At 39.7% G+C, this 16,331-nt stretch overlaps 1 protein-coding gene and 1 long non-coding RNA gene across 2 annotated transcripts in view; one reads left to right on the forward strand and one right to left on the reverse strand.

The window, feature by feature from the left end:
* Window positions 1–952: 952 nt before the first annotated feature.
* On the forward strand, window positions 953–6,435 carry LOC129079666 (uncharacterized). Its single transcript, XR_008530072.1, has 5 exons — window positions 953–1,073; window positions 1,445–1,566; window positions 4,253–4,337; window positions 5,116–5,196; window positions 6,280–6,435. It is a non-coding gene; the product is annotated as an uncharacterized LOC129079666 (long non-coding RNA).
* A 2,773-nt stretch (window positions 6,436–9,208) lies between these two features.
* The window catches only part of NR4A3 (nuclear receptor subfamily 4 group A member 3), a 33,431-nt gene continuing 26,308 nt past the window's right edge, over window positions 9,209–16,331 (reverse strand). Inside the window, exon 8 of the mRNA XM_054584618.1 lies at window positions 9,209–9,456. Coding sequence (XP_054440593.1) covers window positions 9,209–9,456 — 248 coding nt within the window. The remainder of the gene's footprint in view (window positions 9,457–16,331) is intronic.

The raw sequence follows: 16,331 nt of genomic DNA on the forward strand, positions 1-16,331 counted from the left end.
AACTCCCCAGGTGATACTAATATACATCCAGATCAAGAAATGTTGCCTGAGGCCTTCCACAGGTTTATTTGTTCCTTGTAGGACGTGTGGACTCTTTCTGTCACTGTCTCTTTTTTCTAAATGCTTACTGCACCACATATAGTCATTGTGTAAAATCTAGAAAATATAGATTACTCTTTGGAAGTTAATTGCAATTATTTCACAGAGAAATAGGGTGTAGCTTTCTAGACTTTTTTTCCCATGTAGAGACACATAAATAAGCCTGTAATCTTTTTAAAAATCAAAATGGCACATTCCGCTCTCTTTGCCATTTTCTTCTATATCAGTAAATTCAAATCACTATCGTTTCTAAGGCTTTCTAGCATTGTTTGGCTGTACCTCATTTCGTCTTTAATAGCAAACAGGAGTTTTCTTTTTTATCTTCATATCCACTTCCATGCAGGCAAAGTGACACTTGAAATCCTAGAATCTAGTAAAAATGACCAGGTTTCTTTTGTTTCTCTTGGCTTCTGAGTCAACTCCAATTTACCTGAGAGAATTAGAATTAGTCAAACAGTAAACAAGTGTGGAAGAGTCTTTTGGGGGGGAGAATTTGGAACCTATTATTAACACTTAAGCCCCCATAATCTTAAAGAAACTCTGGGCTCTGCAACCAGGAAAGTTTCACGATGTCTTCAGTTGTTTGAGGTCTTTTCTCGTATTGTTAAAGCCTAGCCAACTACCTGGGTGGGCTTATTGAGGGAATCTGTGAAATAATGCTAAAAATAATGGCAACTAATATTGGGTAGCACTTTAAAGTGGCTAATTCTAACATAAAAAAGAACTAATTATTATTTATTAAGTACCTTTATTGAGTATCGATATACAAGGTGCTGAACTAGGCACTTCATATAGTCCTCCATTTGATATCTTAAGTCAACACAAGTGACATTATTACTCTATTTTACAGATGAGACATCAAAGTTGCAATGAATTGCTCACATTCACCTGTTAAAACATGGATTGTGTCATGGTTTTACTCAGCGTTGTATCTCAGAGCCCAGCTCAGTGCCTTGCACTGTGCCTAGCAGAAGGTAGGCACTCCATGCATCGTTGATGGATCAAGAAATATTTAAATCACATGCTGTTTCATTAATTCATGCTTCCTCTGGCTGATGCAGAAATGCTCTCCTCAGAGGAGATTAGCTTCCTGGGCTTTCATTCTTTGCCAGTGATCACTCAAACACTAATGATTTGGTGGGTCATAGAAATGTGCCTGAGTTTTTTTTTTTCATTCTCTAGGGTGATTGTCCTCCAAATGTGGTCCCTGGCCCAACAGCATTGGTGTCACTCATAAACTTGTTAGAAGTGTAAATTCAAGGACCCCACTCCAGACTGCTAAAACAGAATTTCTGGACATGAGTCTCAGAAAATGTTTTTGCTTTTGCTTTTTCATTGCTTTTAGAGAGAGTGGAAGGGAGAGAGAGAAACTTCAGAGCAAGAGAGAAACACTGGTTGGTTGCCTCCTGGATGTGCCCTGACCAGGGATTGTATGCACCTGGACAGGGGATTGAACCTGCAACCTAGGTATGTGCCCTGACCAGAAAATTGAATCCACAACCCTTCGGTTATGGGACGATGCCCCAACCAACTGAGCCACACTGGCCAGGGCCAGAAAACTGTTTTTAATGGCTTTCCAGATGATTCCAATAAACGTTAAAGGTGAACATTAAATTTTGAGAACCAAGGGGAATAAATGAGTACCTTCTTGTTCTGAGACTCACAACAATAGTTTAGCATGGACCAGTGATTTTCAGCCTTTTTCATCCTGTGGCACATGTAAACTAATTATTAAATTCTGCGGCACACTAAAATGTATTTTTTGCCTGTCTGACAAACTATAGGTATAATTTGGATTCATTTGTACTGGAATGCTATGTTGGCTGTTGTCATTTTTTTATTTGACAGTCTAAGGGAAAAGAAGTCAGTGCTCCTGACTAAATAGTTAAGTATTGCATGTTTTAAAAATTCTTGCGGCGCACCAGTGTGCCTGACGTGGCACACTTGTTGAAAATGGCTGGCTTGGATGCCTGGGTGAATGGAGGAGCCATTTGCAGAGATTGGGAAGACAGTAGGGACAAATTTGGGTGGAGAGCACAGATTTGGGTTTGGTATGTTAAATTTGAAGTACCTGTGGGATGTGCAGATGAAGATATCTGGAGGTACCTGGAGCTCCAGGTTGAAAGTTCAGGGGGAAGGGCTGTGAGAGTTAGAGGGATAGATTCAGGAGTGGTAGTTGAAGCCAGGCATAAGGCTGCCCAGAACAGTGGGAAGCATGAACGAGGCAGGCCATTGATATTCCTAGGTTATAGCACTATTTAAGGAGAGCTGGGGAGGGGTGCTCAGAGAAAGAAGAATCCGAGGACAGCCATGTTTTCCTACAAGTGGCTTTCATTGGAATGTTTGTCTCATCTTCCCCTCTGGATTATAAACTCTTTAAAGATGGAGACTGTGTAAACTTTAACAGGTCCCTCAAACAGGAGCACATTGCTTTACACTCTGAATAATCAGTGAATTCCTGCCAGGGTTCTGCTTTGCAGAAATCCAATGTGATCAAAGCAACCAGCAAGATGTTTTCCCAAAAACTCTTATATAATTTCCCAATGGACAGTGTGGCAGATTAAAAATAAGTGAATAAATAAAGGGGATCATGTGTAATCCACAGATATCCATGCTAATCACATTAAACAGAGTGAATTAATTATACCTGAAAACAGATGCAAAGTTAAATTCCTTAAAAAATCAATTCATTAAACTCATATTGGAATGCACAGTCAACAACCCCCATGTTTAGATACTATCAGCACGATTTGTGGCAACTTCTGATTTACTAAAGAAACTGCTTAAAACATTTTTAAACGCAATTACAATTACTGTCTGGCATTTGACAGAAAGAAATCTCGTCAGCATTGTCCCTTGTGTGTCAACTGTCACAATTTTCTAAAACTTTTGAGGCAAAAAATAGGCAGACTCTACTATTTGCTAGCCTCGATTAGGGTTAATTCAATGTGTGCCTGCAAATAATAGTGTTTAATGTAATCTCTCTAATTACAGATAAAATGCATTTTCAGTCATGCTCATCACTGACAGTATTTTCAGATAAGTTAAACTGACAGCTGCTTTCTAAAGGAAAGGAAAAAAACAAACCTTCCTTGGGGTTGTGATGATTTTCACGGTTTTTCTCTGTCTTTTCCTTTTTCTTTTTGCATTGAAGTTCAGAAAAATATGAAACTAGATAGATACCAACTTTGGAAGCCATGACATAGTCTATCTCTTGGGAATTTGATATGTTTTCTATCTCCCACTTCCATCACTGAAGATCTAACTTGAATTCATTCAACAGGCATTTTCTAAGAGTTTCAGGGAACCAGGCATTGTGCTAGGCACTAAAGAGATCAAAAAGATTCTACCCAAACTGTCCTCTACAATCGCTCCCTTAAACCAAATCAAGCTTCCTGCTATATTGGACAGGATAGTCACAGTGCCACTATAATCACAGCTCTTTCAGATTGAAACCATTCACGTTACCATATTTTCCGAAGGGTCAATGCATGTTCTTCTTCAACCACAGCTGATTGGACAAGAGATGACCCAGGGGCACCTATTCTGCAGATTGTTCAGGCACCTCCTTTGGCCTGGCATGAAAAGTTGAGCTAGACCTATTACATTTTCTCTCTCAGGAATAGGAATTGGAAAATATTGAATAAGGCGGTTAGTGGTGAAAGTGAAATTAGAAGGTGGTAAGAGAAACCACAAGATAGAAAGAATTATGACCATGTGGGGGCAGCCTGCATCCGGTCTAGGAGGTTATGAAGAAGCAGAAACACAGGACCTAGTGCAAAGTTGAATGAATCGAGGAATTAATAAATGAATAAATAATTGTGACTTAAGATGTCTTTGGGTTTTTGGTAGCCTCAAAACATGACTGATTCGTACTGAGTCACTATCCTTAATACTCCTGACACCTTTTTTTAAACCTATGCTGCAGATGGGCCTCTTTTTTTTTTTTTTTTTTTTTTTTTTTACATCTTGTGTGTCTTAGTTGGGATGCAGTTCAGCTTTGAGTAATGGAAAAACTCAAAATAACGGTTTGAACAAGGAGTTTCTTTCTTTCTCATGAATCATTTAATATAAGCAACACAGGACTGACAGGGTAACTCTTCTCCACAAAACTCTCAGAGACCTGGATTCCTTCCAACTTATTTTTTTACAGTCCTGAAGAAGAGCCGCTACCTCCATAGCCCAAGACAGCGTTCATGTTCCAGGTAGAAGGTGGAGAGAGGGATGAACAAAAAGAGGTGAATGACACCAGCTGTTGCTTAAGATAGGCTTCTAGAATCTGGGCAAGCCTTATACGTGATTTTGGTGTGGAAATTAAGGAAAAGATCCAAGTTGTACTTGCAGAAATAGGGATGACACCCGAAAGAAGTACGGCAAGGCAGGTCATTAACAGAGCTAAGCAAACAGAAGTGGCACGTTAAAGCCAGGGCTAATGTAAAAAAATGGTACAATTTGAAAATGTCTTGAGGAGGTCTTTGGACCTCCTTGTTTGTGGAATAGGAAGTTCAAAACAATGCCTTCTAGATCCTAAAGAGCAGAGGCCCCAGCTAACGTGAGTTACAATACAAATCAGACATATTCCAAGACCAGCCCTATATACAAGCCATCCTAGAATATCACCTATCAGGATACTGCTCCTGATTCTTTGCCAAGTTGAAATTTCCACCCATAGAGACACTTTATGGGGCCAGACAATAATAATGTTGTCTCTAGAAGGCTGCTGTCACATGCCACCTGGAAGGAGAGAGTAGCATATAGGACATAGTGCCCAGATGACACTTTCGCTTGTATCCCATTGACCAAAACAGACTGCCAAGGCTACCCCTAGCTGCACAGAAGTCTGAGAAACATGTTTATCCTAAGTGGCCATGTGCCTGGCTAAACATCCTATTTCTATATAAAAGGCTTGGCAGCTTCTCATAAGTTAAACCTACCCAGTGATTCCACACCTATGTATTTACTCTAGAGAAAGGAAATGCGTTCGCTCAAAGACCTATAGGTGTCTCAGTTTTGCAGGATGAAGAGTTCTGAAGATTGGTTAAACAATATGAATGTGTTTGACATCACTGAATCGTACACGTAAAAATTGTTAAGATGGTAAGTGTTTATGCATTTTACCACAGATTTTTAAAAAGTCAACATTTAGCTTCTTGTATTAAAGTATGATCTTTGCATGTTTAATGTATGATTCAACTGCAGGCAAGTACCCCTTATTTAGTGAGCTCCCCGCCTCCCTACCCATTCAAACCAGACTTTTGCTCCTAGCGTCCCCAAAGAAGGAACTTAATCCTTTTTTTTCTAGCCAAGCCCCTATGTTTAAATTCATATGCAAGATGATCTCTCATTTTTTTCTTGCTAATCATATCTTATTGCTGAGGAAATGAAAGTGCTGCTGAGAAGCAGGAAGAAGGGTTTGGCTTTTAGACCACACATGGCTCTTAGATGTCACAGAAACTACTTTATGCATAAGCTGATGAAGTAAATCATGAGAGCTCCACATTTCTTTTTCTGAACTATCAGCACATGCAAAAAATGTGTTTGCACTAACTCAATATATGATGTTTAGGATAGAGTTGAATGATAGTTGCACTGACATTGCTTACAGAGAGGGGTGTCTGGCAGTGTAGCAGTAATGGCTTCCACAAAAAAGCAGAGTACTGATCCATCTCTGAGAACTCTAACCTTGATTCTTACAAATTCTGGTTCACAAACAATTGATATCCCATCATCTTGATATAAAACTCAATCCTTCATAACCCTTAAAGAATATACTTAGACAACAAATTGTTAGCTCCATTAAGTTATATACAGTTGAAAGAAAAGCAGTTTCATACACTGTGCATTTGTATCTCCTAAAAGCACCCAGCAGTACTTTGCAAGCAGGAAGTAGTCAATAAATGGTTATTGAATTTAGAATGTCCTTCTTCCCAATCAGTGAGGTTTAATATATTTCCAATTGGAATGCCTATTAATTTTTCAACATTAGTAAGCTTTTTAAAAAATCCATTTGGGGATGTGTTTAAGAGTTCACAGCCAATACTATTAAATGAATGATTAAGAAAACACTGTTAAATGAAGCATGCTTATTCAACACACCAGTAGCCATTGATAAAATGTAATTTAATTTAATCATTTAAATTTACATTGTTAATATACAAGAGCATTTCTTTCAAATCACAGGTTAACACATACTAAAGAGCAATGCTGTTTGAGGAGCAGAGAAACTCTGGAAAACTCTGCTGTCTGAAATAAAAGCAAGGCACTCTCCATTAACAGCTGGTGGATTCCTGATTTCTGCCCACAGAAGGCTTGTTCACACTGAGAGAGATCTCCCATAAGGGAAGAATCACCTGCTTTAATTCTTGCTGTCCTCTTCTGCGTCCATTTGGTCATCCACTGTATAAACTTGTGTGTCAATATTAAGACAAAAAAAAAGAGAGTTGAATTGGTAGATGACTTGGGAGGCCCTCATAGTTATAATAACTATGGAAGACAGAAGAATGCTGGCTATCATCTTTATTTTCAGCACGAATGTCTGGACCTAAAACTAAAATCCTTCTTCATTTCTTCCAATCAATATCATGGTTAAAAAGTCTTTTCCTTAAATCTGATGGGTGTAAAAATAAAAAGTAACAGCATTTCTCTGGGGCTCTGTTTTTTTTGTTGTTATTTTCAGACATGACAAAAAAACAAGGACTGACTTTGCAATACTAATGGTGCATGAGAGGATTATGTATGCACAGCACTTCTAATTTATTCAAATTCAACTTGAATTTGGTCTGAAGCTATTGATACCTTACATGAAATGTTAGCTTTCCTGATACTTAAAAATGTTTATTAATGTTTGCATATAAGCTGAAAAAATTAATGCAAAAGTACTACTTTACTCATGGTTATCATCAGGTAAAATGTAAGCATTGCTGGTTATTTTTAAAAGCCCGTTTTCCTATAGATGCGGTAAGTTGAGTAAAAAGATGATGGGAAGGAGAGTTAGGTCCTAGTCTTGATTCCGGTACTAGCTGTTTGACCTTGGGTAACCCTTTATCCTGTGATGGGCCCTGGGTTTTCTCCTCTGTGAATTTTGGGGTTGGGGTGGACTAGCTGACAAGCCAGGCCCCTTCCAAGTCTAACATTCCTAGAGACTAACATGCCAGATTCTATCATCTTGATATAAAAATAATAATCTTTCATAAAAGCTCACATAAACATAATATATGATCAAATATCAGAATGACTCTTGGAAAAAAACACATGGTTTGCTATCTGGGTTACTTTTTGCAGCAATTAGGCAATTCATTTGGCATTTGTTTGATTGTATAATTTAATGACAATATAAACAGCATAGTTTTGTTATTTTTCCTTTAAAAAGACTAAAGCAAAAATGATTTAAAGCTAACAAAAACTACTGTGACATCAGTTTGACATTCAAAGTTTGTGTCTTAGCAAAAATGGCCAAAGATATTTTGACTTGATACAGAATATATAATATAAAGACTTTCAGACCTACAAATCTTCAAACATTATTCGAATTTAGCAAAACATAAGCAAAATTTTAATATCAAAGTGCTAAACAGTACTGCCTTAAAAGTCACTGCAAATGAACCATAAAATAACTGCATGGGAAGTAACATTTATTGTACAAATGGTTAATAAAAAGACACATTATAAATATATATGTAACCTGCTATATTTATATATATTTGCTTATTTAATTTCTAATTGGCGTATCCAAGTCACTGTGAACACCCAATTTAAGTACTCTGTAACTCAGCTTCCAGGAGCTGGTGGTCTTGCAATAAATACAGGCAAAGCTATTACAATATAACGTGCATACAAATGTTTATACAAATAAGGACACTATGCAACAAATTATCTCATAGTAATATGGCATTAACAGTATAAACATACAAAAGGGAGTACGAACACGGAATGTTGAAACGCAGCCCACTAATCCTTTCTAGTACTCACATTCATACTATTTTTTAAAAAATAAGACTTGCTTGCTCTCCAAAATTGTCTCTTTAACCGATAACAAAAATTAAATTATATATATTAAAAATCCTTATTACCCCTGGTGTTTACCCTGTATGATCCAGTTCCTACTTATTTGCATGTTTTTATCTAGGAATCAATCACTTGAGACTCACTGAATGCTCCTGGGCTTCTGAGTGAACGTGTCAGCGAGTTGCTATGATTGAAGGAAGCTGAGGAATCTCTGGACGGGCTGATAGAACACAATCAAAACAGTTGTGTGTGATCTGTCTTACAAACTGCGCCCCCTTCAGGACAGCTGGACAGTCAGGGCAGGGATCTGGATCCATTAAGAATGGCCTGAAATCTTGGACGGACCATACCTCAGAAGGGTTCTGCAGGGCAGGTGGACAAAGCCTCTGCTAGGAAATTAACATTTGCCATCTGCTAACTTGACTGCCTCCTTTTGACTTCCATATAAAATAAAGGAGAGTTAATAAACAAGACTTAGTAAGACAGCACTTTAAAAATTGCACTTGTATATGGAAGCGAACAGCCGTTAATCACTTTGCCATGTCTCATTTGTAGGTTATCCTCCATCTTTCACCATTTGTTAAAATAAAGAAAGAAAGAAATTAAGAACAGGGAATCTGCCTTGTTTGCACCACATATGTACCCTTGACACAGGAAGTGTATTCTAAAGTGATCCTCTCAAGATAGGTCCTACGCTGGCAAACAACCCTTGGCTGTTCTTGTTTTTAAATACAAAGCAACTATAATTGTATTCCCCAGAAACAGTTTTAAAACAGTTATATTATCCTTTTTTTCCCTGCTGGGATAGCATCGTCCAAAAGTGCTTTATTAGCAATTTCTTAGAAAACCCCCATGAACTATGACCCCCTCCCACCCCAACCCCAAAGCCTAAATATAAAACACAACCCCAACACAATACTCTGCAAGTTTTCTGGCTTTAAGTTGTAAAGAAAAGTGCCAGAAAAAAAAAAAGTCTTTCTTGTTGTCAGGAGCTGCTTTTTCTCTTAAGCAAGGACAGGAATGGTAGGTGTTCAGACCCATCCATCTGTTGCTTAGCAAGCAGGTGCGAGCAGACGTGGCGGCTGCCTGCGCAGGCTGCCCCTACTCAGAAAGGCAGGGTGTCCAGGAAGAGCTTGTCGATGATGGAAGGGGGAGACACCAGGTCCTCCAGCTTCAGGTAGAAGATACGCTGGAGGCCCAGGGTGCAGATCTTCCGCAGTTCTTCCAGGGCACCCCGGACCTTGGGCTCAGTGGGCTCCAAAGCCTGTCCCTTGCTCTGGTGGTCTTTTAAGCTGCTTGTGATCTTGTTGCATAGCTCCTCCACTCTCTTTGGTTCTTTTAACCCATGTCGTTCTGCAGAGACATAGGAAAGGTCAAGTTTAGGAGACAGTTACATCTTAAGAAACTGAATGCCTAATCGAGGCCTGTGTACTGTTCTGCTAGTTGGAATGGCACTTTACAATCAAAGTGCCCTCCCTCTTGGAGGTGGTTCATGGCCTTTGGTATCAAACAGCACCAGGGTTTAAATCCCAGTCTGTCACTCACTGTGTGCCCTTGAGTAAGTCCTTTGACTTCTCAGCTCTGGTTTCCTCATAAAATAAAGATAGTAACAACACAATTCAGGGTTTCTGGGCAGACCAACTCAGGGGAATAATGCAGATGAAGCAGACGGTTTCCCGCACATAGCCACACTGAATGAATGACAGGATGGTTATTACCCTGCACGCCTTATCCTACGGAGGTCTTACAAAAGCCCTGTCAGGAGGCAACTCATTTTCAGAGTGACCCAGAATCACATCCAGGCAAATAAATGAATATTCCCATCTTGGCAGACTCACTTGGTAGGGGTGGCTGTAAGTTCCATTGGCTGCCCCACAAGACCCAAACCAAAGTGCACTCTTGTGTTTTCATGCTGACCAACATGAAAAAATCCAGTTTTCTTTGTCCTTGTTTTTATCCCTTGAAGCACGTATGGCCCTATACCTGGCAGTTTACACAACATACACGTGTCCGCCTGCTGTGGAGATGGCACAAAGAAGGGAGGTGGCCCAGAAGGAGGCAGGGTAGGCGTTTTATAATGTAGCTAGACATGAATACCAGTATGCTATTTTCTATAAAACAATATATAAAATGATCCCCATGTTAAATATTGTGGTCTCTTATTTCATGTACAAGGTTAAGTGACTTTCCCGAAGTCACACAGCTGCTAAAGGCTGGGATTTGAAGCCTGGCTTCTGAGGCAGACTCTTTCTTCTTGCTCCAGAGCACTGTTACATCTCCCTATAATGAGAAAGGAGCCTGGCATCCGGTACCAATTACTTTGCTCCCTCAGCATGTAGGTAGAAGAGCCTCTTTACTGAGAGAAGACCTTGGCCCCAGTTATCTCAAAGTTTTCATGATGTCTCTTCCTGGCCCCAGTTATCTCAGTCAAAGTTTTCCTCTCTCACTATATTTTAGATGTAAAATAATTTGTGAGAGATGAAAGGCATCCACCCAATGGGAAATCACATTTTAGTTGCTAATTCCACTCCCTCTCCTTAATTTTTTTAGTTGGGAATATTTTTGTTAGAAAAGTTACTTCCTTGTAGCAAAAGTCATCAGAAAAATGAAGCAACTATCCAGACATTATTTTCCTCTCTTGTCCTAATTTAAAGGAGGCCCAACCTCCAGGAGATCAGCATTATTCCCCAGCTTGGCTGACTGTGTATGACTTGGGTGAGTTTTTCCCTGTCTAGGGCCCATCTTAGAGAAGGAGGTTGGATTTAATGACTTCTAAGGTCCCTTCCAACTTTGAGGTGTTATAATTATATTTAAGTCCAACTATGAAAATTGCCAGCAGCATCTCAATGGATTGTAACATGCAGACGTCTAGTCTCAATGCAACATAATACAGAGAAAAGGGCACTGCGCTTGGAGTCAGACCTAAGTTCCAGTTTTGGCTCTGTCACTTACTAGTGGTGTGACCTAATCTCTCTAAGCCTCGATGGCATCCTAGGAAAAACAGGTAGATATGTAAATCTTAGTTGTATTCTTCTTCTTTCCTTTCTGTGTGTCTTCAATATGACATAATACATCAAAAGAAAAAGTGTGACTATAAGAAAACCCACTTCCATAGGTTATTGTGAGGCTCAGCTAAAGTGATGCTACATGAAAGAGTTGTATCAACTGGAGAGTGTTACACTCATGGTATAGTCAGCACCTAAGTGATGCCTGACACATGGCAATGGCTGCCAACTGCAGGGTCCTTAAAAAAAAAAGGCAATAAAACCCCCTAGTTCCTAAGCTTTGTAGTGTATGACTTTTCTTTCCCCAGGAAACTATTAGCTAATCAGTCCAGATGCCAATCTGTCCTCTATGGTTTACCTTTATTCAATACAGGAACTCAGGAGTAAACTTCAAGAGTAATCCAGTCTGCAATGATATTCTGCCTAAAGTTTTATTTTTCCCCCAAAAGCAAAAAAAAAAAAAAAAAAAAAAAAAAAGCAGACTGCAAATTTGGCAGTATATTTTAAGAGCTATAAAATGTTCATAACCTCTGACCAAGTAATCCCACTCATGGGAATTTATCTGAAGGAAAAACTCAACAGAAGAATAAAACTGTGTGCATGAAGACATTTTGGATAGCATTATCTATTTTAAAAGCTGGGGAAAGATAAAGAGTGGAAGGATAGAGGAACTGTTAAGTAAAAAATAGTATGTCCACGTAATGGAAGATTCCGTAGACATCAGAAAAGACCAATACTAAGGCTAAGAAGCAACATGGAAAAATACATAACATCACATTTAACAGAGAATAGAACATAAAATGGCATCTAAACTGTGATTACATCTATGTAAAAATTATTTCTGCATACAGAGAAGAATGAAAGAAAACAGAAATGTGAAAATATTTATGAGATTGTCAGATAACTCTTTTAAAATTTCCAGACTAATGCTATTTGTATAATAAACACTGTTAACATAGAACAAACAAGGATTTGGTCCTTTGTGAAGCCTTCTAGTAGCTATAGCATGATGACAAAATCACCTTGCTGATAGTACATTCTGTTAATACTGAGATATATCAAATTAGGTTCATAACCCAGGGAGAGATGCTTCTTCCTGAATAAAATGCCAATCCGTTGTTTTAAGTTTTCCTTTCCTTTCAGTGCATCATGTCTTGAATTATACTCAAGATACCATATTCATTATCAGAATAAAGAAATTGAACAATATTGTTGGCTGAATTTCGGAAGTGGGGTGATTATGGAGCCTTGTAACCAGACTTTCTCATGGCCAAACTCACAAAAGGTGCCTGGGAGTTTTCCCTGCTCTCCAACCAGTTGTGACTGCTCAATAACTATGGCAACCATTATTTATTCAGTGAATTCAAGTGGAGATCGATACCTCCTGCCAGCTGGATCAACCCTAGGCTTGGAATTCCTTGAGGAATTCAGAGACACTCCTGTTAGAAGCCAAAGGCACCTTCTTTGTTGTTTTGAACAGCTACTGGATTTGTGGCTTCTTTACTTTTTCAAAAGGGCTGAGATAAAATTCAGTCTCCATGCAAACTACTGCCAGCAGCCAGCAAGGTTTTCAAATCACTAGGGAGTCACTAAGTGTCTAGGAGCTTCCTAGTAATTTGAAATTCCTCAAAACCCCAATCGCTGACATTTAAGGGACCCCCTTTCTTCTCGCAGCTTGGGAAACAAGGCTGCAGAACTGATATTCAGAGTGTTCACAAATTCTGGAGGAAATCAGACATTTGAATTTTTCCCCTTCCTAGAGAATTATACACAGATGTTAGTTTAAGATCTTTGTCCACCATTAAACAAGCTTCTCCGTATTTTTTGCTTTTTGATCTACATCATTTTTATCCAATATTTCAATATTTTAACTCAGCTTTATGTATTCAAAACTTTAAAATACAACTTATGGAAATGGGTAAATAATGAATTTATGTGTCAAAACCATAGTATATATAACTTGGAAAGAATTTGAGTCATTTTGTTCAAACTCCCACGTAAGACAAGAGTCTACAGAACAAGATGTTACAGAGAATACCCAGCACCAACTGGGCTAGGAGTTCATTATTCCACCTGATAATAAATACAGGGGTAGGCAAAAGTAGGTTTACAGTTGTTCATGTGGAAAATAATGCAATAATTAATAAATGATAATACAGGAATAAACTCTGTGTTTTACATACTCACAACCTCACAATAATCCTTTGAATTAGGCAGGACAAAGGTGATCTATTATTTAATAGATAACGTAAGGCTCAGAGAGTTAAGTGATGTGCCCATGGTCAAAATTAACAGGTTGTTAATTTCTTTCACTCCAAGTTCAGAAATATTTCTATTATATCAGGCTGTCTTGAACATTATGTTAGATGTCCCTCCTTGTTCCGAGATGAACTTGGCTCTCTGTAACTCCCGCCTATTTTTTGTGTACCTAATTAACTAATTGATTAATTACTTCCTTCAACAAATATTTATTGAATACCTATTCCGTGCCATGCAATGTTATAGCCACTGAGGTTAGAGCAGTGAACAAAACAGACAATAGGTCACACTCCTGACCTGTGTAGTGTTAGCATCTATAGACACTGTTGGATTCCTATGCATTTTAGCGATCCATGCCATAAATATCTCCTCTAAGAGAGAGAGGAAGGGAGGCAAGGAAGAATAGTGGAGAGGAGGGAGAGTGAGGAGGGAGGGTGAAGGAATGAGAGAGAAGGAAAGAGAGAGGGAAGGGAGAGAGATTGACTGAGGGAAATAACAGAGCTATTTAGGTCTGGGTTCATGTTTTTCCATTCTTCATCTAATTAAAATCTACTCATTCTGAAATCACAGATCAAATATTTCTTGAAGGAAGCTTTTCCCTTTTACTTCTAGATTATTTTTTCTATTTTTTCTCTCGGAAGGACATACAGGTTGAAATCAGATCTATATGTGACTATTGCCTGCCTCCTCCTTTGAATGTAAGTTCCATGGGTGCAGGGATTGTATCTGCTCGCTGCTGTCTCTCCAGCACCAAGTCTCCTACGCAGGGGAGACACTGGAAGCAGAGAGACCAGGACCCACGTGCATTCGCTCTCATGCTCACTCCAGGACCTATGGTCATTGAGTACACAGCCTGCACTCTTTTAATTTTTCTCTTCTTGCTACTGAAATTATATATGCAATTTAGTAAATGTTTAATGCAATTCCACGGTGACTGCTTTCCCCCGAAATGTGCTAAAGTGTTCTATTGCCATGATTTCGCGATGCTGTTTGCAATTGATCTGCAATGTCCTTCCTCTATATCTTGCCATATCTTGATATCAACTGCTTGGGAAGCCATTCATGACCAGCACCTCCGTCTTTCTACACCCCCCAAAAAGCAGCAGTAATCTGGACTTCCCCTGTACTGAATCTGTCCCTTTTAAGGACCTGAGCACTAACCACCATACATCGAGTTCCTTGCATCATAATCAGATATGACTTCCTAGTAGGCTGTATGCTTTCTGACAGCAGAACTCACGCATCCTGAGAGCCTGACACAGCACCTGACATCGAGATAGCCCTCAGTATTTGTTTAAAGAAAGGATACTTATAAAATGGTAATGTCACACAAACTTTCTATTTGAGGGGGCTCTTTATTTATTAATCTTAATTAACTGCAATTAGATATCACCTCACTTGTACCCTATCAGAAGCAAGGCATTTTTATTACTCTATGGGAGGGATGTGGCACTGGCAAAATGGAATGATTAGGGCAGGTGAACCGGGGACCTAAAAACATTCAACAACCACAACTGTGGGGAACTCCCTTTCACTGTTGGGAAGGACAGTGATCTGAAGCAAACCATTTCCTGCCCCACCTCGCCACCCAGTTTTTCACACAGAGAGAGGTGGAGGAAGAAGAAGAAGAAAAGAATTAGAGGAAAAAAAAGCCGCATTGGTGCAAACTCTCAGTACTGTCCAGATTCTTAATTTTCCTGGAAGCAAGACTGGGTAGACTTCTAAGACCCCATTTCCTTTTCATGAGTTCTCTGTGGTTTAGGAACAGACAATTTTGGGTGGTGTGTTTTCTGGAGCCAATAGCCCAAGTGATAGTCCACAATCACCCTTTATGATCAATAGAGCTTATTCAGAAGACAAGATTTCATGGGAGCCCATATTCAAATGAAAATTAATATCCAGAACAATGCACACTGCTGTTTCCCAGGCATTGCCTTTTCTGCCACTTCCTGATGCTTTCACACATTTCAAACCCCCTCCCAACCAGCAAATCACAAAAAGAGTACTCTAAGGTCCAGAAATGAGAGAAGATGGGTTTACGTACGTTATAACCACAGCACCTAAAACAACCCGCTCTACACAGGCCGGCAGGACTGAGGGCAGACACTGAACTCCACCATAAAAGACTTGGTGCGTTTTAAGTGCAACTTAATTCCTTTAATATCATTGTCCTTCTCTGAGCCTCTCTCAAACATCCAAGAAAAAATTCACCAAACATACTGCCTTCTAAAGCCATCATCTGTTTTCCTCACATCACTGAGACTAATCCGGGACTACATGGGACTCCCAAGGGGAAGGGGTGGGCATGTGCCTAATGTGAGGGGGTCCCTGTCACCAGCCCTCCAAGATGGACTGCAGGTGAATCGAGTGCCCCTTCTGAATTCAGCCTGGCTGCATCACAAACCTAATCTGATGTAATCCTCACTGCCACCTCATGGAATAGATGTTGTCACCCCCATTTTAAAAATGGGAAAACTAAAGTTCAGAGAAATAAAACCCATTACCCAATGGCACTTAAGTTATGAAATGTGGGACCCCAGATTAAAACTCAGGGGAGAAGCAGGATTCCCAGGCCCACGCTACTTCTGCTGTGCCTAACGGCCTCCTCCCTGAGCAAGTCTCCCCGTGACCGGCGGCGGGCGGAGCGGCCACACCCACAGGAGCACAGCGCTGCCACCACCTTCTCCTGATTCCTACTCCGTCCAGTCTCTCCACATTGGGACCGCCTGCCCTCAGAGTTGTCCATTAATATTTACTTAAAAAGTAAAATAACAACAACAACAACAAAGACACAGACCTCGGGCCATCCTCCTAAACGACAGCTCTCGCACCTGGGCTGGCCTTTTCTCTCTCAGTCTCCTGTCGGCTACCATTTGTGCTCAGAACCAGCTGTCAGGGTAGATCTTTCTACAATGCAGGCTTTGCCAAGATGCTCCTCAGGTCCAAACTTTCTGTGGGTCTCCA

Source organism: Pteronotus mesoamericanus, unplaced genomic scaffold (genome assembly GCF_021234165.1).
Source record: "Pteronotus mesoamericanus isolate MK-2021 breed Mesoamerican mustached bat unplaced genomic scaffold, CSHL_Meso_final contig_78, whole genome shotgun sequence".
NCBI lineage: Eukaryota > Metazoa > Chordata > Mammalia > Chiroptera > Mormoopidae > Pteronotus > Pteronotus mesoamericanus.